This window comes from Poecilia formosa, unplaced genomic scaffold (assembly GCF_000485575.1).
Source record: "Poecilia formosa unplaced genomic scaffold, Poecilia_formosa-5.1.2 Scaffold148, whole genome shotgun sequence".
NCBI lineage: Eukaryota > Metazoa > Chordata > Actinopteri > Cyprinodontiformes > Poeciliidae > Poecilia > Poecilia formosa.
In genome coordinates this window covers 750,311-772,848 of record NW_006800087.1, presented here as the reverse complement: position 1 = coordinate 772,848, position 22,538 = coordinate 750,311, and the positions used below count along the sequence as shown (strand labels likewise).

General features: G+C 39.0%; 1 protein-coding gene across 5 annotated transcripts in view; it reads right to left on the bottom strand.

Annotated features, from left to right (window-relative positions):
• The window catches only part of LOC103145870 (clathrin heavy chain 1-like), a 24,195-nt gene extending 4,681 nt beyond the window's left edge, over positions 1-19,514 (bottom strand). The window contains exons 1-30 of one of the 5 annotated variants that reach the window (XM_016677154.1): positions 19,235-19,514; positions 18,883-18,885; positions 16,937-17,205; positions 14,977-15,138; positions 14,782-14,895; positions 14,520-14,693; positions 13,409-13,606; positions 12,742-12,942; positions 12,512-12,664; positions 12,259-12,381; positions 11,316-11,453; positions 9,760-9,924; positions 9,449-9,629; positions 8,634-8,797; positions 8,429-8,554; positions 8,181-8,323; positions 7,364-7,598; positions 7,142-7,264; positions 6,911-7,056; positions 6,651-6,834; positions 5,757-5,949; positions 5,520-5,677; positions 4,827-4,991; positions 3,884-4,159; positions 3,369-3,518; positions 2,832-2,963; positions 2,622-2,732; positions 2,211-2,381; positions 1,196-1,417; positions 914-940 (exon numbers count right to left, since the gene is read on the bottom strand). In XM_016677154.1, the coding sequence (XP_016532640.1) occupies positions 914-940; positions 1,196-1,417; positions 2,211-2,381; positions 2,622-2,732; positions 2,832-2,963; positions 3,369-3,518; positions 3,884-4,159; positions 4,827-4,991; positions 5,520-5,677; positions 5,757-5,949; positions 6,651-6,834; positions 6,911-7,056; positions 7,142-7,264; positions 7,364-7,598; positions 8,181-8,323; positions 8,429-8,554; positions 8,634-8,797; positions 9,449-9,629; positions 9,760-9,924; positions 11,316-11,453; positions 12,259-12,381; positions 12,512-12,664; positions 12,742-12,942; positions 13,409-13,606; positions 14,520-14,693; positions 14,782-14,895; positions 14,977-15,138; positions 16,937-17,205; positions 18,883-18,885; positions 19,235-19,499 (4,872 nt within the window). In that variant the 5' untranslated portion in view covers positions 19,500-19,514. The remainder of the gene's footprint in view (positions 1-913; positions 941-1,195; positions 1,418-2,210; positions 2,382-2,621; positions 2,733-2,831; positions 2,964-3,368; positions 3,519-3,883; positions 4,160-4,826; positions 4,992-5,519; positions 5,678-5,756; positions 5,950-6,650; positions 6,835-6,910; positions 7,057-7,141; positions 7,265-7,363; positions 7,599-8,180; positions 8,324-8,428; positions 8,555-8,633; positions 8,798-9,448; positions 9,630-9,759; positions 9,925-11,315; positions 11,454-12,258; positions 12,382-12,511; positions 12,665-12,741; positions 12,943-13,408; positions 13,607-14,519; positions 14,694-14,781; positions 14,896-14,976; positions 15,139-16,936; positions 17,206-18,882; positions 18,886-19,234) is intronic. The other 4 variants (XM_016677156.1, XM_016677155.1, XM_007563508.2 and 1 more) reach the window with 4 other exon arrangements.
• Positions 19,515-22,538: the final 3,024 nt, after the last annotated feature.

Here is a 22,538-nt window from a genome sequence, read left to right as displayed (position 1 = left end):
CTGTATGTAGAAAATAACTTTTTAAAAAACAATTTGCTAGAGATATTTTTAAAAAAATACTCAGCTATGTGTGTACGAGGCCTTGGTGTCTGTTTTTTTCGTACTCTATCAAGTCAACATTTCAATAAACACCACTTAGCACCAGATGCAGCCCCATGACATCCAAAGTTAGATGGTGAGAGGGTTTTTGTTAGGCCAGGATAGACTAATGTGTGGTCATGAAGAAAAATATATTCTGAACAGGCTTTAGCTCCGGGCAACATCATGAGTTGCTATTTGGAAGCAGGCTTTTCGAGTTTCTTGAATCAAGATATAAAAAGGTTTTGAAAATTAAAGCACCCTTCTCCCCCACCTACTGTTGCACAGTGACAATCAGGTGGTTGATAGACAGCTCCTTCACCTTGGACTCCAACAGAAGTTGAATTATAACTAAAAGTACAGCTGGGAATTCAGCTACAAGCAACGTGTTTACAGACTGGTTACCTGAGCAGACAGAAAGAGTAATTAACCAGCCAACACGTGTTAACTGGGAAGAGGAAAACAGTCAAAAAGGTCTAATATTTTGCTCAATAAGCTACTATTTATTCAGCGTTTTTGCAAAAGTTTATGCGTAAATATCAAAATATTAAAATACGTTTTAGGTTAATATGTACTGACATTCAGTTTGTTGTTTTATTTCCTTTTTTTATTTGTTTTACTACTCAAAGCAAGCTCGAGTCTGTTGTTTTCCAGCTGGTAAAATTGAAATGTGTGGATGATGAAGTGGAACAAAAGCCTGCACACTGAAACCACAGCTGTCCGGGACCGGGCGCGTTAGGTCGTGCTTAGACTACAGTCCATGCTACGTTCCTACAAGTGTTACAACATAAAAACAAACGGAACACATTTCTAGAAAAAAAAGAGGGCCAGAGACCATCACCTTTGCTGCAAATTCATCAACCTGGAAAAGAACCCAGACAGATGACTGAACATGTCTACAAGCAAAACATTATAACAATTAGTTCTGCTTTCTTCGTCTCAGTGTAGGTATTCTAATAGCTTTTTTTTTAATCTGACTTGTCAAGGCAAGCATTTACAGAAAATGTTAAGACTTTTTATGTGCAGTAATACTGTGCTGAAACAATCTAAAAATACATAAGCATCTACTTTACTGTAAGCAACGATAATCAGTTTTTAATCTCTGCTCAGCTCTAACCTTAGTGAGGTACTCTCTCATGACTTGGATGAAGTAGGGCATGGCAAAGTCCATTATGTTGTGTCTCCAGGCCAGTTCCAGCACCACGTCAGGGTGGAGGAGGTCGTAGGAGGCGAACAGGCAGGCGGCAAAGCACTCCTTCCTGTCTTCCTGCAGGAACCACTGCAGCAGAGTCTCTGCCAGCTCGGCATCCTTTGACTCTGCAGCGAAGAGCATGGCATCCTGGGAAACACCAAGAGGATTTCAGCTGCTTCATACTGGAGAAAGACTTTCACACAGGTATGAAGCTTAAAGAAATAAGCCAGTAACGCCATCTGCTGGAAGCTGAAGTCACTGCACGTGGTCAGAGTCTCGGATAAGTAAACCTCATTACTCACTACAACAGCTACCTACATACACAGGAAATCTGCAGGCTTCAGGGGTTGAATTTAAGACTTTTAAAGACCTTTTTAATGCCACTGACTGAAATTTAAGACAGATAATACTGTAAATATAATGGATGTTGGGGAAATTTGCTGAATTATAATCAAACATAGCAAAAACAGTGAAGCCGGCGATAGCCTTCGCTCTACAGCCTTAGCCACCACACTGCCAAGCTTAAAGCGTTTTTGCACCTAGCCTCATAAATGGTGCACAACAAGGTCATTCAATCATATTTTGAAATGTAAAAACAACATTTATTGATACCAACTGGGTATCACTGGGTTACAAAAAATATTTTTATAAGTATCTATGTTTTTTCTATTGAATTAGGATTATTTTGCATCACTGAATCAAAAAATGACATAAATTTTTCTCAGTCAGGTTTTTATTCTAATTTGATTTAGAGAAGTCCGACCTTCTGACTGAAATTATTACATTTGTGACATTATCAGTTCATTTCCATTAATATTTCTCATCCAAGAAAGGTTTTTTAAAAAAAGTGTTCGAAAACACCGATACTGTTATTGTGACAGGATGACCAATTGATCTCCAATTCATATCTGGTAGAGGTAAATGTTTGGGTTTGGTTTACCTTGTATAGCTTGTCCTTCTTGCAGAGCTCCACACTCTGCCTCCAGCGGTTGTTTCTTTTGTACAGATAAGCAGCGATACGCCTGAACTCGATCAGTTCATGTTTCTCTAACCTCTGAGCCAAGTCGATGGTGTCAAAGTTATCGTAAGCATCGATGGAGGCTCTCAGGCTCTGCAGACAAATCAAATTTAACTCACATTGCAGAGAAAAGCAACCAGAACAAAACCCAGGGTTAAGAACTACGATATTAACAAAGTTTAACTAGTCAATGGAAACGTGAATCATATCAACTTTAGAAATTTAAATAATCACTTTTCAACTGTGAAAGACACTGATTCAGCTTTTGTCTAAATAAACTACTAATATTTAAATAATAGCGAGCTGGCAGCAGAACCAACCAAACCGTCCAACCTGGTAGTCTTCTTCCTCCGTTAGCAAGTTGTTGAGCGCTTCATTGACGGCCTTGTTGTTGTGATTCTGGACCGACCTCAAGTACGGCTTGACCAACTTCAGCTGATTCATCTGGTCAAGCAAAAGCAAAATGCATCATAGCAGTAAAGTGGACAGAGATGAAGGAAGGGATCACGCAGCGTAAAGATTTCCTTCTTCACATGACGTTACCTTAGAGAAAAAGCTGACGGCTCTGTTGTGATCCAACCGGGGAGACAAAATAGTCAGGAGGTCATTAATGAGCAGAGGTTTGTATTCCAGGTAGAAAGAAAGAGATTTGTAGTATAACTCCACGTTGGCGACCTGAAAGGAACAAGGAACGAATGTAACATAACATGGAACTGCAAATACAGAAATATAACATAAATGTAAATTATACAACAGCAGAAGCTGAAAAAAAAAAAAGGCTCAAGTCAAATCCGACTGACGATATGAAGTTAAGAGAGTTTGGGGTAAAGACTGAAGAAAATAGAAACAAAACTAAAAAGGTTTCAATAAAGTAGAAGATCTAGTTAGTAATTATTATTCTCTTAGGACAATATTATTTGACAGTCACTTTATGTAATGTTATCTATGTCTGTAGACGATTTAAATATGTATATATGTTTAACAAGACATTCCTAATGTCTTGTTAGAAATGTGGCAGCAGTAGAAGCCTGGTTGTAAAAATTGTAGAAATAAATAGTTGAGTTAAAATGATGTGTTTACCTTGGCAATTATGTCTTTGAACAGGCCTTCTTTCCATGCATCTGTTGCATGGTTCATCATAGTGATGACAGCGTTGTCGTACTCCTCGTATTTATCGTAAAGGAAAACCAGCTCTGCCCATAAATGAGATTGTTCAGCTGCACGAAGAACCTGAAACCAAAAGAATATGGCATTTGTGACATTTAAAGTTTACTTTCTGGAAGACAAATTAGCATCGCATACTTGCAAGAATGATTGGAAAAACTGCTTTTTGGTAGTTGTTTCTATTTATAAACAATCCTATGTTAAAATAATCTTTAAAAAACTTTTGATTAAAATATTAATATGATGAAATATATCAGAACAAATTTAGTAAACCACAAAAAGGAGACCAAGAAACACCAATTATTCAGATGGTGTTAATTAAAGTCTGTTTTGCAGAGAGAGAACATTCATAAATCTGATATTTCCACACAGAAAACGCATGAAACAAACACACGCACACACACACACACCAAGACAGGGAGAAAACCGACCTTTGGGATGTTGACTCGTGACCAGAAGAGCTCCAGATGTTCCCTCATTTTCTGAGGTTTGAATTTGGAGTAGAGGATGGCGAGCTCCGTGAACATCCCCATGTGGGCGCGCTCCAGGCCCAGCGCGGCCTCCAGCAGAGCGATGAGGTCCTCAAAGTACCCGCGGTCCTGGTAGTAGCTGATCAGGTCCTCCAGCTCGTCGGCGTGGATCACAATGTGAAGGCCGCAGATCTGCGCCAACCGGAACTCCTCGCCGTCGACGCACGCAAAGCAAACCTGTCGAGTTCAGAGAAAGTAAATGCCAAGATTTTATTAAAGAAGAAAAAAACCTAAATGTGCCTTTTATTTTGTGTCTGTAGAGCTTTCCATAATTGTGTTCTGTTTTGTTCTTGCTAAGCAAATTGCACTAACAAAGGAGACAGAACATAATCAGAACAGGCAGCAAACTGAACGAAAACTTATTTGTCAACACAACAAAATAACAGAATTACCAACAAACTTCTTTTGTTGGTAATTCTATTTATCTATTTGAAAGGTTATTCTGCATTCAACAATTAAACTATGAATACCCATGCATGTATACTTTCGGAACAGGTGTGCAAACTGGACACTTTGTTTCATCTTTAGTTGAGGTTTAATGTGTAGACCTGAAGCATGCTCAGTTCCAGAATATTTAGCAAAACATAAAACCTAAATTTTAATTTAAGAGATAAAGAAATGTAAAATCAAACACATCTGCTGCATCATGGTTTATGAAGCCAAAGGAGAAAATTAACGTTAATACTTCTGCTCCAAAGAATAGGACAACATCGATATAGTTTGGCTTTAAAGGTGTTATTTTTTTCAATCCCACAGTTCCGTTTTATTTTTCCCTTCTTGCATTTGTATATTTCTTAATTTCATGTTTTGCAAAGTGAAACGAAGATATTTGTGCGTCTTTTACCTCCTTCCACGTCCGAGTGCTGTTTGCTTTCCTGGCGCTGTCCACGGCTGCCTGGTACTCCCCAAGGTGGACTAATGTAGACGCAAGTCGGGCAAAGTTGGACACGTTGTTGAACAAAAGTTTGGCCGCTTCGTACATTCCCTCCTCGTAACATCTGTCTCCCACCTGAAAATGAATGATCAGATTTACAGCAAGAATTTTTCACATTTTGGTGGAAAAAGTAACCCTGTTAAAGGGGACCCATTATGCAAAATTCACATTTTGTATATTTTTTGTATTTTTGTATATTTGTATATCTGTTTGCAGTCATTTTCATGTGCATGTGTAAGCATTGAGTTAAGGAGTGTGACCAACAGCAGCTTAGTGAGATTTAAAGTGACAAGAAGCCTTAATACAGGTAATTCTGAAAGGAGCTCTGGCAGACAGAAATAACCAAACTATAAATGTACTTTATAAATTATAAAATCTTAGATAAACTCATTATCTAAGAATGAGTTTGTACCAAAAATGTATCAAACATGTTTTGTGTAGTCCATAAACCTATCCTAACTTGTTCAAGAAAGCATTACAGACCTTTACAGCAGTCCTTAATAACCGTTCTGAAACCTAGGCTCTTACTTTAAGTTAACCCAAAACATTTAAGGTTTAAAAACTATCTAAAGCCTTTATATGTGAAATTATTGTTGTTTTTACCTGCTGAATGTGAGCATTATTGGGCCCACTGACAAATTCTTCCAGCTCAGCCAGGCGGTTCGTTTTAGCCAGAGCAAAAATCAGCTCCGTCTCTACATACGACTCTCTGGCCTTCTTACGAGCCATCTGCAGGAACTTCACCAAATCCTCCCAGTTGTCTGCAGCGAAGACACACACCAAGAAACTCACATGAAACACACCAATGCAGCCAAGATATCTTACAACAGAGACGCTTACCGTTCTTGCTGGCTGCATTGACCACCTCCATGTACGCTGATGGATCCACGGCTTTGATGTAGGAGTCGATGGCCTCCTTGACCAGGTCCCTGTGCAGCTGAGCTCTGGCTAACTGACTCCACACTGCAGGCTCGTTACAGCGCTCTGCAAACTCATAGGCCCGGTCCAAGTTCCCTATGTGCTCAATCAAAACCTACAAAAATTAAAAAAGGCAAGAATTGGGGGAAAACTTATCAGTAGAAATGCATCAATAGATTGCATTTCTACAATCTAAAAAATAACACTCTTCAGAGAGGAAGTTGTTACTAGAAGAAGGCTTAAATTACTAATACTAGTTATTCTCAGTATTAGTGAGGTGGCTTAAATATTAAGCCAAAGGAAGAACAGAGATGTATGAAGATATTTATAAGGACAATTTTATTTTCTAAACTATGTGAAGACATTTGAGAACGCAGAGAGAGCAAAGCTTAAAATAGATAACAGGAAGGCTGAAAGGAAAACAGCAAAATGCTCTGTTTCTATCCTGTCAATCTAAGAGTTAGGAAAGGATAAACACAGACACTGGTTAGGCGCAGTAATGGCTGATATAAGATCCTACAGAGAGGTTAACCGTGGTGCTGTAAAGGTTTTGTCTTTTTTTCACTTCTGCTCTGAATAAAGTCCTACTTATGGCATAAAATCTAAACATATTAAAAGTGATTCCTTTGTTCTTCTTGTAACTGTCAATTACTAGAAATTAAGTCAAATCTTTGCAAAAACCAGAGATTTGCCTCAAACCTGGGAATCCTGGCCAACAACATCAAACGAACTTTTGGCTTATTACGAATTTGCTGCTCCAAATAAACCAATATTCTTTCTGCAATCATGACTATCAATCTATAATTTTATTTTTACCTGAATGGCTGAGGTGTTGACATCAAACTTCTTGAAAATGGCAAACGCCTCTTCAAAGAGCTCATTGCTAATAGCAATGTTGGCGATGTCAGGAGCGTCATAGTTATCTAGCCTGTTGATGTACTCCATCACACGAGTGCGGTCGGCCTTGATGGCCGTTAAAATCAGCAGATTCTGGAGGTTTCTGGAGAAAAAAATGGAAAAAGTTTAAAAAATAAAACCTGCACTGCAGATTTACAAAGAAGATGTGCCCAAAGTACCTGTGTTCACTGAAGACAGAGTTATCGAGAACGATCTTCTCCAGCAACTCAATCAGCTCGTTTGGTAGGTCTGCAGTCATAAAGGCCTTGACTGTGACCGACACCTCCTCTGGGTCCTGGGTCTCCGACAGAGCCGTCTGCACCACCTGAGAGTGGAAATAGTGTAAAAATATTAATTAAAAAATGAAGAAATTTCTGGTCACAGCCGGACTGAAGTGGAATGAAGCCAACCTGATCGATGAGTTGTCTTCTGAACGGGTTGTCTTCCTCCAACACTTTGGCCCAGAGCTCTGGATCTTTTCGTCGTACAAGATACCGAGCTTCACTCTTAAATAATGAATTTTCATTGCAAACCTGAGAGATTAAAAAAAAATAAAAAATAGACATAGCAGGAAGTTAAACATGTCTGTGCATTCAAAATCTTCTGCGGTCAGTGTGATGGGATCTACACACTTTGATGAGGTCCAGGTCGCACTGGCCCCTCTCATACGCCACGCAGGCCAGGTGGGGGTCTCTCTTCTCGCAGTAGCGGCCGACCACGGCGCTGTCGTAGAACGGGTTCTCCTTCAGGAAGCGCTCCGGCGTGTTGTTGCTGTCAATGTAGATCTTGGCCAGTGCATTGTGGGTAGCTGGTTCCTCACATCCCTCGTGAATACGCGACTCCAGCCATGGCAACAGAAGCTTCAACCTGAAAAGGTACCAAAAAAAACTGACTTATGTAAAATATCTTCTCTTACTGTAACAGAAAAATTCAAAAGCTTGACAAAAAAAGGCATTTTTTTAATAAATTTCATATACATGGAAGAAGGAAGGTAGAAACAAAGGAATGAATTATGGAAAGAAGGAAGGAAGAAATGAATGAACAAACAAAGGAAGCAGTGAAAAAAGAAGGAATGAACAAATTATGGAAAGAAAGAAGGAACAATTGAAGGAAGGAAGAAACAAATAAAGAAAGGAAATAACAAATAAACAATCAAATTATGGAAAGAAAGGAATGAACAACGGAAGGGAGGAAGAAATTAATGTACAAACAAATTACGGAAAGAAGGAAGAAAAGAAGGAACGAATCAGTGAACTACAGAAAATCTATGGAAAGCAAAAATGAAGGAAAAGGGTTTAAATCAAGTCAGGAAACAAGAATGGGGGAAAAAAACAATGGCAGGAAGGTAAGAAGACAGGAAGAAACTGGGAAAAAAAGGATGGAACAAAGAGAGGAAACTGGTTTTTGCAATGACAATAACTCATGGATCCAAGCCTAATCTGGGCTCACCTGTTCCTCTTTTCCACCTCGTCCACCAGCTCATCGGTGGAAAACTGTCCTCTGACCACCATGATCAGGTTCTTGATGACATCCTCTGAACAGTCCACATCCAACAACCCACCGATCACCACAGGTAACCGACTGGGATTCACCTGAGAATGCAACGAGCAAATCCAAAATAAACCAGCAACATTTACAGAAAATGATTAGTTAGGAAGCCATGGTGGAAGAAATCCCAGCTTTGGTATTGATCTTACTTTCTGAACATAGATTTCAATGTATTTCTGCAGATTGTTGCGGTACAGGTAGAGCACCAGATCATGGACGAAGTCAAAGCGATCGCACACGATGATGAGGGGAAGCTGGTCTGTTAACTTCGCCTCCTGTAAACAGCGGCAAAATGAGAATAATATTCAATTATCTCTGCAGAAGAAATTACACTTAATGAAGAAGTGGTTTTACCTTTAGGAAGTTTTTAACCCTCTCTGGGTCGTAGCAGTTGCTCTCTCTACATATTCTCTCCACTTCTTTGATCTGACCCGTCTTACAAGCAGCCTGGATGTATTTAAAGTGAACGTCGGGTTCCTGGCTGAAATTCACGATGGAGCCAAGGAAGTAAAACAGACCTTAAAAGAAAAGACAGGAACATTTTTAAATCAAGTAAGAAAATAATTGTCATTTAAAGGTGACCTATTATGTTTCCTTGAACAGATTAAGGTAGGTCTATGGGCTAAATAAAATATGTTTGTTACATTTTTGTCCAAAGTAAAATTAACTTATAGCACAGTGAACTAATATCTTATCTTAAATAATATTTCAGTTCACTCTATTTTGAGTGGCTGTCAGAATGAGCCGTTTTAGGGCTTCTTGTCACTTTAAATCCAAATAAGCTGCTGCTGGTCACACCCCTAAACTCAACATTCACGCTGCAAACAGACGCACAATGACACAACCAAACATCTTTGAAAAGCAGAAGTTCATACAACGGTAAAATCCAGCTGACCAAACGTCCTGGGGCTCAGCTCAAGTTGCTAGGTAACGGGCTGGGCTTTGCTGGGGTTGCTAGGTAACGGGGCAGTGCCTTCTGATTTGTTACATTCAAACAGACACCAAAAAACGACTGGGTGTTATGTTTGTTTTTTCTAAGAGCTTGGGCTGATTTTTGAAGCAGTTGAAACCCAAATCGAAGTGCAAAACCGTTAAAAATGAATTTTGCATCATAGGTCGCCTTTAACAAGTTTTTATCATTTTTAAATGAATTAAGAGAAAATGCCTACCTTCATAACTCTTGAAGGACTCGAAGAGCTCCACTAGCGCCTGAGTTCCCAGCTGCTCATGATACTTTGATGCTACCTGCACACACAGCTGCAGGTTCTGCCTGATGTTGGCCGACAACATGGCCCTCAAACACTCCAAAGAGTCGTCGACTGACAAGGAGCCGAAAAAGTTCACCAGCCACTAAACGGTAGAAAAATTAAAAAGCAAAGAAACCTAAATGCAGAGGAAGAGATTAAAGGCATTCTTATGAAACCAAATGTCTCCCAACGGCACTGTGTTCACAGCACTGGCTGCTCTGCTGTAGGCGTACCTCAGGGTTGAGCAGATGTGTGTGCACCACGGCTCGTTTGATGTCGTACAGGTCGGTGTAGTGTTCGAGTGCTCTCTGCAGCAGCCCTGCCTTCTCACACAGCTGAGCGACGTGGGCCCGGTCATAGTGTGTGAACATCTGGTTCCCCAGGATGGCATCTGCTACCTGAAAATGTTCATTACACACATCAACACACATCATATTAAGAGCGACTTTTCACATCAAAGTGAGAATCTACAGCAGCGGATGAGTGAGTTCATTACAGGGTCAAAACTTTCTACTTTATTACTCTCCTGTTTAACCCTTTACATTTTCCACAACTTCTATGTTTATACAGATCCTGGGTATTAAAGTGGCGTTATTATGCATTTTTCAGGCACATATTGCCATTTTATACCACAATCAAGTAACTATGTTACCTTCAGTTCTTATAAAAATGCTGTATATATCAAACATAAATTAAAAGAAATTTGACTTTGCAATGTAACACCTTGAAATTGGGCTTCTGTCTCTTTAAGAAGCTCCTGCTCTTTCCAACACTTCAGCAAGTCATCACAACGTTTCTCCATGATGCCGTTTACAACCGTTCTTACCAGCGTTGGGCTGAGAAGTAGCATCTAAGATATAAAGCTCAAAAAATTTGATTTTACATAATCCCCCCCCCCCCCCCTTTAAAAAGTGTTTAATTATAAAAAGGAAGAAAAACCATATGACTTTCAAAATGAGATTGTTCTTCCAACAGGAAAACAACCCTAAACTCACCACCACATGCAGATCAAAGCATCCAGATTTTTATTGGTAAAAACCACTGAGGATCCATTTATGCTTTTCCTTATAGTTTAGTTATGTGCAGTCATTTTTGGTTTGTTTATTATGTGAAATCCTAATGAAATGTGTGGTAGTTTGTAGTTGTAAGGTGGAGTTTACATTAGGAGTGAATAAGTTTGGAAGAAACTTATTCACTCCTAATGTTTAGGGAAGGTTAAGGCAGCAATTATGACTAAAACCCAACTCTAACTAGTTTTACTCTGCAACTGTTTTTTATCTTTTATTCACCAATTCACCAATAATGTATACAATAAACATTATAAAGTGACAAAAAGCAAGAAGGGATATTAATCTATAAAATAATTAACCAGATAATAGAACGAGTAATAAAAATAAAATAGCCAAACAAACAGCAAAACAAGAAAACAAATATGGAGGAACACATTCAAAACAATAATGAAACAGAACATAATTATTTGGTGTCAACAAAAATTAAACTGATTGATATGTGGATTAGGATATCCTTTTTTTTAAATCATGGCAGTTATTTTCTAATTTGAATTATTTTTCTCTTCTCTAATTGATTAACAGGCGTCGCAGACATTTTTGGAAAGAAGTGGCCACTGAACTACATGTTCCTGGCTGTATGTCTCTGTTTATGCAATATGCTCCACATCCGCACAGTTGACATTCTTACTCGTTGTGGATACAACATCAATGGTGGCTAACGACTAGATGTAGCCATCAATTTCTCCAGTTAGGAAAAAGGAGCTGGTAAAACGGCTCACCTGGGGAGCGTGTATCAGGTTCATCTCAAGCAGACGTGTCTGTAAGTGTCCTTCAGCTGGACGGTTGTTCTTCAGAGCATCCAACAGGAAGGAAGTACACTGCTGAATCAGGCTGCCCTCCATGAAAACATCAACAATCTGCCAAAAAGAAAAAAAACAGCATGCACAAAAGTTAGGAATATTAAAGACTTTAAATTGTGCTGCAAAGCATCATTTCAGCTAATGTAAAAGTCACAGGTTATTAAACACCAGCCAGATGTTTCTGCTCCTTCAATTTTCTGCTTAACTTGTAATTCAAAGCAAGAGCAAGGATGTGGCTTCAAAGGAAGGAGGGAGTCACTGACTCAGTGGATTCTTGGCATTACTAGAACATCTGGAACAACACAGACACAGACCGATTCCCATCCAAGACACCTTTCCAGTTGATGTGTGCCATCGAATCAGATACGTCATTTTCTTTTAAACTTTGCAATATAGTTTTTATGCCACATTCTTCTACACTTTAATCATCATCATAGCTGATGGTCCAAAGAATAAATACTGTGAATTTACTGCAGATGGAGTTAGACCAGAAGGAGACAAGGACAGAAATAAAACATGAAAGGAACCAAGATAAAAAAGAAATAAAGAAATTTAGAAAGAAAGAAGAGAAACATGGAAAGAAACCTAAAAAGAGACAAAGAGAACATAAAGGGTGGAGAAGAAGAAGGAAACAGATGAAGGGTGGGAAAGACAGAAGAAGTAGAGAAGAAAAGATGGACAGAGGGATAATTCAACGTTTTGACAATGACGTAAGAAATACCGCTTGGCAAGACAGACATTTTTACTTTTCTTTAATTTGTCCCATTTTCATACTAATCTGAACCTGGAAAATACTAAAAAAAACAAAAAACAAATAATAAATCACACTATCAAGGACTCCATCTGATGCTGCTCATATTACCTGGTTGATGTTGGCCAGCGGCTCCTCGTCTTGGACAAGCATTTGGGCAAACTGCAGTCCTTGGTCTGGGTTGACTCGCATTACGTTCCTCAGCAAAAACACCCAGTCTGGGGTGTAGCCCACCTACAGAGGCACAGGAACAATGATGTATGTGAATCTGTTCGCACCTTTTTAAATACATTCATATTTAAGACAGACAAAACCAAAGATGATGATAATATATTATGAGAAAGTAAAATGGAGATCTGGTTACCTTTTTGGCATACAGCACTATCTTCTGGAACTGTCCTGTTTCTGCAAAGCACTGAATGACTTTGTTGGGGACATTTGCTCTGAGATAAACACTAAGAGCTAGCGTTGGGTCCGAGGCCTTTACCAGATCGCCCAGTTCCTCTGAACACTCCAGCTGCAGAGCACACAGTCGCATTTACTAATTATGACAGTCGCATAACAGAGGAGCAGAAAACTTTCACCAGCTCCTACCTTGTCCTCCTTCAGCCATTTCTCCAGGAGCTGCTTGCGGCCCTGCTGCAGGACGGGCCTGCACAGCTCCAGAGACTCAAACTTGTTGAGCTGGCCCTGGTCCAAAAGAATCCCGAAGTACTGGAGCAGCGGTGAGGCCTGACCCGGCTGGGCTGGGACACTCTGGAACTTGCGAATGGTTTCTGCCGTTCGGAGGATACCCTGCAGGTCAGAACACATCAAACAATGGAGGAATTACTGGAAGAGGGAAAACTGAAAATTTCTACTGAATCTTTAGACAAATTTTATGGTGATTCAGTAAAACTCACAAGAAAACAACTATTTTATTCTTTGAAACTCTGAATCATTGTAGATATGACAGTCTGCTAATCAAATTAACTAATTTATTCATATTGTGTTCTTTAACGTAAAATGAACTCAAGATTTAAGACCTTTTAAAGGCCATCATGAATGGAATTCAAGAAAAATAATACATAGAATATACGAGAATAAATAGACAAAATTTAAGACCTGTGATTAATGTATTTAAAGTAAACGTATTTTTTTATGAATTTAAGACATTTTAATGCCTTAATTTTAGATAGATGAAGAATCTATTCATTACCGAAATGCACCTGGTAAGAGAAGAAAATGCAAGCGCTACACTTAACTGCAGAGTCTGACGTACCTTGGGTGCAGATGCAGCAACCTTTGCAGCCTCTGAGTAACTTCCCTGGGCAAACAGAGTATTAAACTTTCTGGCAAAAAGCTCCTCAGCCCCAACAAGATTAGACCTCACGGCCATCCTCAGGGCGAGATCAGGGTTCTGCAGAACGTTTGTGGCATAGTTGACTATGTTTTCTTCTTCAACACACACTGACAAGACCTGTGACGTGTAGAAAAGGCAGTTGCAGTATGTCAATAAAACTCAATAAATTAGAAACAGAAAAAAAATTAGAAGGTAAATCTTTCAATGTACATTTAAGCCAAATTCACATTTTGCAAGTTTCTGGACTTCAATTTGGATCTCTACTGCCAAGCCCAATAACAACAACAACAAACAAAAAAAAACATTCAGCCAATTTTTGGCAATAAGTTTATGTTTTCTGGTGTCTGGAAAAAGAGCCGTTTCAAAAACCCACAGAATGTAACATTACAAATTAGGGAGTACCAGCACTCACCTAGCAACTCCAGCAAAGCACAACCAGTTACCTAGCAACTAAACTAGGTAACTGGTTGTGTTCTTTTGGTTACTTAGCAACCAAAAGAACTCCAAAAGAACTCCAGCAGGTTTGGTCAGCTGGTTTTAATGTATGTGTTATACAATGGCTGCTGGAAATGACAAGTGTTTTGTTGTGCAGTAGGCTCTACTAATGCTTTTAAAAGATGTATGGTTGTAAAACTGTGCATCTGTTTTCAGCCATTTTCATGTGTGAGTGTAAACATTGAGTTGGGGGGCGTGGCCACCAACAGTTTATTTGGATTTAAAGTGAAACAGCTCTTTTTGAAAGGAGCTCAAAATAGGCAGAACTGAGCAAACTAAAATCTCACTATCTAACAATGATTTGGTGCCTAAAATGTAATAAACATGCTTTGCATAGACCACAGACCCTAAGCTGCTCAAAGAGGCATAACAGGTCACCTTTAAGATACATTTTAGAGCCAGACAACATAAATCTTGAAAAAGCTACAAAAATAATATAAACCCTTTGATGATTTTTTTTTAGCAAAATAAGTAAAACTGATACTTCCTAAGTAACAGAAGCTTTGTATTTAGACTCTTCAGTTTTTTTCCTCACCTGTCCCTTCTTATTAACGCCGATGATCCCTGAGGTGGCCTCATGAGGGGCCGTAACAAAGATAGTCTCTGCACTGATGCGGTTCATGTATATACACACTCCAGATTCCAGGTCGTACAGGTGAATGTAACCATATTTTGTGATCAAATATATCACACCATGCTTGTTCCCAATCTACAACAAAAGAGTAAAAAGAGATTTTAAGAATTCACCAGTCACCTAAAACTCTCAGGAGTTGAATAAGTAGCTGCCGTTCACTTACCTGCATAGCTACAGGGAAGTCTGTCTGGGCCTCTGGAGGGAAAAACACATCCACTGCTTTCTTAGCAAATGGCTGGTTTCCTGCAGCGGGCTGACCAACTTCAATGATGTGCAACTTTGAGGAGAAAGTCATCATGCATAAATAAAATAAGCACAGCAAGTAGGACGTAAAAGAAACTCGTTAATAAACCTTCACCTTTCCTCCCGCCTGTGAGCGCACAGCAAAGCAGAACAACGTGGAAGGTTTGGCATTTCCCTCCACTTTGAACTCCCCAAAGGCAGCGGCGTGGCCCTCGATGGGCTGGGAGACTTTCCTGTCAACCGAGTACAGCTGCATCGCCCCGACTACGCGATTTTGCTGCAAAGATTAACAAAACTGAACCTCAGACTCATGGGACTGTCAAAACTTCAAGCCGTTGAGTTGTGATGCAACACAGTGTAACAAAAGTTCAAATTCGCTGTTCGACTGTTGAGGGTTTAAGATAAGACGTTATAATTGGGAAGAGTGATTACTTAAACAAACAATGAGGAGCCACGAGTCAGTGCTGTGGGATGGAAACCGACACAATGTTTCCAGCAGGAGGTTTGTTTATGAGAAAACACCAGAAAAGTGTTTTTTTCCAGTGTGACTAAACTGTTTTCCAGTCTTTTCCTCCCTCGGTTTAATTTCTCTTCATTAGGGCATTCTGAGAAGCTTTTATGTGCGCAGCTTAGGTGGAAGCAGAGCTTCCTGTTCAATAACAGTGAAACCCCTCAGGTGTCTTTCATTAACTCTAGCTGACAAACCATCGGACTGTTCAGGGAGAAAAATGCTTCTGCAGGGATTGAGAAGTTATCCCAACTCCTTCTGTTATCCAGTAAATATCTAAGGAAATACTTTACTTCCCTCGACTAAAAACTAATCATCTACTTAATGTTATCTTCAATTTTATTAGGAAAGTGTAATTGGAGGGCATACTTTGGGCAGTTTTGGCCTATTCAAGGATGAAAACGGGAACCATTTCCCAACTGAGGTGTAAATTTTACTCAAATCCTCAAGCTATTAAATTTGATCCTGGACAATCTAATCATATCTGAACAGATCAAATTTTGAATGTTCAACCCAAAAAAAGTTTTGTTGTCTGAACTCAGTCTGAGGGAAAACCTGAATCCTCTGGAGCAGCAGAGTCTTAACTTGCTGCAGTGAACATATGTAGATTTCATTTCATGCAAACAAATATTAATCTTTTTGTTTGGAATTTCAGAGACATGTCAGTAGTTCATAGAATAAAACAACAATGTTCATTTTACTCAAACATATACCTATAAAGAGTAAATAAGAGACATTTAAAGTGGTCTCTTATTTTTCAAGGAACTGTATATTATTTTGCAAAGCACATCAAGACTTATTTGTGCCATTAATGCTACACCCAGTTACATTTATCAACTCCATAACGATCTTTGTTCAACAGCAGCAACTAATATGAAAATGAATGACTGCTCATGGCAGTAAAGTTTTAAAAAAATATATAGTTTGAATGCTGTTTAATATGTTATATATTATACACCATTCCTAAATAGAAATACAATATTAAATAAATTTTAACTGATAAAGATAACCTGAGTAATATTGTTCACTGTTCTATTAGCCATTTATCTTTAACAGTTTTTTCTACTTTTACCATTTATGCACAATGATTCACCTCAACTAAAATTTCTCAAAAAAATGAGGAAAAACGTGAATAGAAGTTTCAACATATCAACAGAATGAAAGTATATGAAACTGATTAAATAATCTAAGACATGGCTTTTTATGCAACTCACACCTGATGTAGATGCTTTCTCCAGAAAAATTTCCATGTGCATCACTGTAAAATCTAACAAAACGTGAGAATCTGATGCTCTGCCTCCTCATTAAAACTCTAAAATAAGGAGAAAACGGCAGAACCGTCTCCTCCAAGTGTTAACACCCAAAAAGCATCCTAGGAGCAGCGTGTTAAAGCTTTGTCTGTGGGTGTGAAATTACAAGCTCTGACTGGACAGAAGGCCAAGCAGGAGACGCAGAAATATGTGAAAGTTTTTTCACTCTGATTTTTTTTCCGAAAGGGCTGCAGACCAGAGACTTAAAAGGTAATTACAACTCGAGGGGAGACGTGCTGAGGGGTGTGAACTCGTACCTGTGCAGAAATCCCGATCAGCAGTAACCACTTCTGTTGCTCGTCGGTTCTGTAGTTGATGATCTGACATCCCGCCAGGCTGGCGTGCCGATCGAACACTTTGGTGGGTTGGGAATCCCCCTCCATGCTCCAGTGGTAGACCGCCGTGTCCGTCACCAAGGCGACGGTGTTCACAGATATCCACTTCCAGAACATGACCTCCTCCGTGGTGGTGTGAGCCTTCATCTTACTCTTCATCTCGATGTTGAAAATCTGCAGGGTTTTGGCAGCTGTGAGGATGCATGGAAACGCAGAAATCAGACAAATTTAAGACGTAATGATGGTTTTTTTTTCGTTTGTAGATTATTTCTCTATATTAATGCTCATTGACATGTTCGCCTGTCATAAGGTGAACATTTTAAGGCAGACATTTTCTAGCATAAAGAAAAAAAACTAAATCTAAACTTGAATTTGAGTACATTTATTCAGTCAGAGATAATCCTGTTTAAAAATTGTTTCTAATACCTGATTTTTAAACAGCAGTCACTACCAGCTAAATGCAACCAAAGCAGTTAATGAATGTATACTTTACTTTTTTTTTTTTTCTTAAGAGTCCCTGGGAACTTTTAGCCATCCACAATAAAATATGACGTAACACAGAGACCCATTTCCTTTAGCCTTCAAAAACCAGCCTAGATGAGGAACCATATTTATGGACTATCAGGTGTGAAAATAAGCGTATTTTTACATTTGAAAAACCTGTTCCCCTCCTCACCTGTGGCAGCGCTGCACCAAGAACCAATGAAGGAAACGACATGAAAACCCATGAAGAAGACATGATCGCACAAAACTAACAATCTTGTTTTAATTCCTTACTTTTGAAAATGGTTTAGAGTTGAATGGAACAACAAAATATTTATCCCACAAAAAAACTGTAGAAAGTAATAGTTTGTGAACATCTGTTCTGTTCAGGACCTTTATTCACACAAATCTCAGTTGGATTAATGACTGTCAGTGTTGTGACTGACACTGAAGAGCATAAGACAAGTGCCAGGACTTGGAGGGACTTGTGAAGATTGTGCAAAGTGAAATGATCAAACATCTCTCTACACCAATCAACTTTATGAAATGTAATATAATTGAGTTCTGCCACACCATCAGGATTTTATATGCTCATTGAATGAATGTACTCAAATAAAAGTTTGCATTTTCCAGCGTGAACATAACTATTACAGTACAGGATTGATTTATTTTAAGGTTTTTTGCACATCTTTAAGCAGAGGTTCCAGCAAATTGTCAATCTGTAATAATATGAATACCACAAAGTGTTGTGTAAGCCGTCGAAGCCTCACTTTGTGCACCCAGCTGACATTTGCACCTAGAATCAACTGGCCTCCAGCTACAGGAAGCAGATGGCAGCTTTGAGAAAGGTCATAATGGCTCGCAGTAACTGAGTCACAGCACTGCTTCTGAGCTCCAGAATAGACTGGTTAGCTTCGTATGCGACCAAGTAACAACCTTCATTAGCCATTAAAACCCTCAACATAACAAACAGGTGAGGTAATGCATGAGGTTGGTGAATACTGGCTCTGTTGTGCAAACAGCCATCAGCACAGACAGGCTTTATGATAAGCTAATGGGTTGCCTAATTAACAACAATGATATGGCTACTGGCTCACGCAGGCGTGCAAAGACCCACGCAGGGCTTCAGCGCTTTTTACTCTAATATGTGATGATTTCAATACGACACACACACAGCCATGCCAACGCGTGTTGTTCTCATAAAAGAGGTGCATCTGCCAGCAGGTTAGATTAGAACACAGCTTTGGATTATTTTGCAGCTGCAGGGTGGTCAAAATGCCTCTGCATGGTTGTTAGAGACACTTTTATGAGAGAGAGAGAGAGAGATGGCTACTGTATCATCACAACGGGGTGCCAGACAGGCAGACACACAGAAAGCAACTCACCGTCTGAGAAATTACAGAAAGCAAGGGAGGAGAAAGCAGAATGTCAATCAGGTAAGAGTGACAGGACAACGTTAAGGAGGGCCAAACGGGGGCGAGTTATTCCCAGAGCGAGGGAGGAAGAAGGAGAGAAAAGGCATTACAGGCAGATCAGCACTTTCATTTGTGCTTTCCGGGTTATATTCACTAAGAGATAATCAATATGACGAACCAATTAGGAACATTGAGAAAACAGACTTGAGTGCGTTTGGCCAGCATTAATCATTGCATGACTCTTTTTCTACTACAGTTAATTGTACTGGAGACAGAAATAACTTTCATACAACATAATGTACAACGAATTTCACCATCTCACCTTTCAGCGCGATAACCTTGCTTGTGGGGTTCATAATGGCGCTGTCAGCGGAGATGGGCCTCCTGATTGGGTTGTTGGGGTCGGACATGTCAACGATCACCACCTGGTTCTGGTCGCCCACTTTCTCCCGGATGCAGATGAACTTGTCTGACTCCATGGTCAGGTAGCTGAAGCCGATGTTAGCTGGGTTCACACCCAGGTTCTGCAACTGGAAATTAATTAAAAAAAAAACAATGCAAGAGAATAAAAACACCAGCTGGAACATCAAGTAGATGGTTTAGAGTGAATCTGGATACAGAACCAACAGGGATGCTTTGGAAGTGAAGTCAGTAAAACAAACGCCACACACACACACAGGCTTTCACAAAACATCTTTAGGTTCTTTCCTTTTTATTTTAATTATCAAATTGTCAATCATTTAGTTACATTATAAAATAAAACTACATTCTGTTGTTTGCAGGTTGCTAACATCTGCCGTGTTCCTGATGTCCAGGCAGAATCAGAGGCCCAAAACAAATCTGTGCAACTCCTTGGCCAGCAATGTCTGTCTACATGCCTGCATTCAGTCTCCATGGTAACCAGCTGTTTCACTGTCCAATCATTTTAGAGGGAGTCCCACAGCTTTCAATCCCACCCATTCTGGAAATGTAACAATTTACAACATGGGTGCAGAATATCAAGAAAATATGGAAATGTGATGCTATTGCTGAGAATTGCAAAAATGTTAATTAACTCACATTTTCTTGACGCTTCTTTACTATTGCTCAATATCCACACCCCTCTCTATGAGCAAGGGAACAAACATGTAAATTAGGTGTAATAAGAGTGTAAACAGGAAAGTTAAACTGCCAAGACAAGCTTTCCAACATGCAGACACTTGAAATTTAATATTTTACAAACTACAATGTCCGAGCAGTGATTGAAGATTGTGATATTCTGAGGATGATGATGATTCAATAGATTGTGCATGTTTAATTTCTAACTCTCTCGACATTTTAACCACTGATTCTGATTTTCTAGTCTAATAACTACAACAGATAGGGGGGAAAACATGCTACAGGTTGTTTTATGGTGCTAGTAGATTTGAATCTAAAAAATTCAGGGACTATTTCATGCTGATTTTTATTTAATCCAAATAACTTTACAGTACATCCTGTTGGTTGATGTGTTTATAGAGCAAAAATGGTCAAAGTTATTACATTTTGATGCATTTAATGAATGTGATACGAGAAAAAAAAAACATATTTTCACTAATCAGACCTGATTATGGGAATCATTTTGATTTCCGGACCACTGATTGGTGCATATCTAATTATTGCCTCGGTTTTCAACTCAGATATTCACCAAAGCATCAAGATACAAGTTTTTTGGCAAACCAACCACTTCTGGGTTTTGGATAGAAACATGAAGTCTTTAAACTATATTATCTCTCCTATTATGTCATTGTAGAGAAGAAACAGAGATTATTCAATATTGTCCAATAAAACATTAACACAACTGACATACATGAGATAATGAGCAAGTGTTCAGTTGGCTATTTTAAAGTCGTTTCATCCAAACATGTTAACATGCACGAGAGAATTTGCATTTTACAAACAATGTTGGAACTAAAAGTTACTCAACAAAACTTCTTTAATGAATCTGGGGCGGGGGGGGAAGTCCCAGGGAAAATGTACATGCTAGCAGCTGATCTTTGCTTTGCTGGGATAACCCAGTGAGAGCCACATCAAAATATAGTTTTGATAAAAATAGCACCAGATCTGCTCCAGTCCTCCAACTATTATCTCAAAGGGTGTTTTCCCACACAGGGGTCACAGAGAGCCAGCGAACAACCACAGAAACCTCCGACGAAACTAAAGGTTTTCTTTTAAACACCTACTTCAGCTCTTTTAACACTAAAATGGTGTAAAATCTTAGCATAAGTGAAAACGTAAATCCCTCCAGCTGCAGCCGGACCATTTGTCTGAGCAGAGAGAGTGGAGCAGAACAGGCATTCTCCGTCTGATGACTGAACTCCCTGCATTATGCAGTCTGAAGCAAGCAGAAAGGAATCTTTACACTCATCACAAGGACCACACTATCTCCCAGTTGGCTGGAACAGCAGGACAACAAATCATTTGAAGCCATTTAAGTCGGGTCTTCAGCAAAACAGGAAGAAAGAGGCGATCGTAAATCAGGGTCGTAAACCGGGGCGCGCCCGTTTAAGTCCACTTTTAAACAAGAAACGGTTTCCAATCTAGGAAATTATCATTTGCTTGATTAAATTCATGCTTTACGTTAAAAATTGGATGTTTTGCCCATTTGTAGACAGGCAAACACACACAACTTTAAACTTTCTATTTATTTTTTTTAATCCACTCTCTTCACCTGACATTATTTGCCTTTATCTGAAGCACGCAAAAATCGATGAATCTAACAGGGAAATATAAACTATACCACCTTTAGTCCTTTTGTTACTTTGTGGTGATTCTTTTTTTCCTAATAAACATGTTGGATGTGTCAGCTTTGCAAGGTCCTAAAACTCTCCCGAGATGTTCCACAATCATCCGAGAAGGCCAGTTTCCATGAAATTTCGAAGCCAGGTCTCTAAACTACCCAAATATCTCTCTGGGACAGAGTTTCCCACTGAATGCAAGACAATAAAACAGAGCTGGAAACCTCCCTTAGTTACAGACTGCTTCATTCTGAACAGGAATGCACAATATTAAAAGCATGTGGTGGCAGTATTTTCGTAAATACCACAATAACAGTATTTTGAATGCCCAAAATTCTTTGTATCCTTCAGCATCTAAGGCAATGAATGTGTAGGATTCAGCCTGAAATTTCCACTGACATGCATTCTAACTGAGGATGGGCATTTAGTGCATCATTTATCAAATCTTATAGTGATTTTGATTTATCATTTTCAAGATAAATTCTATTAGTTTTACTATTTTCTATGCTATTTGTTTAATGAGAGTATCAATACATACTCAAATTTTAAAATATGCAGCTTAATGTGAGCCAAATCACTCTTCTTTATGTGACTGGTGTTCTAAAGAACCATATTGCAAATGGAAATGTTTTGTTTTTCAGGAGCAGCGTTTATGGTTTCGGGGTTATAATTGCTGTGCCATCCAGTCATATAAAAACAGCAGGAACAAATAGTTCTTATTGTTACTTTTATTGTCTTATTGTCACAATTGGACTACAAAATATTGTTAATCAGTTCTTTGCAAAACTATTACTCTGCACATTGCTCCAACACATACACAACCTAATCATATTCATCTGCTCTTTGACTTTCCAGTAATTATGAATCAAA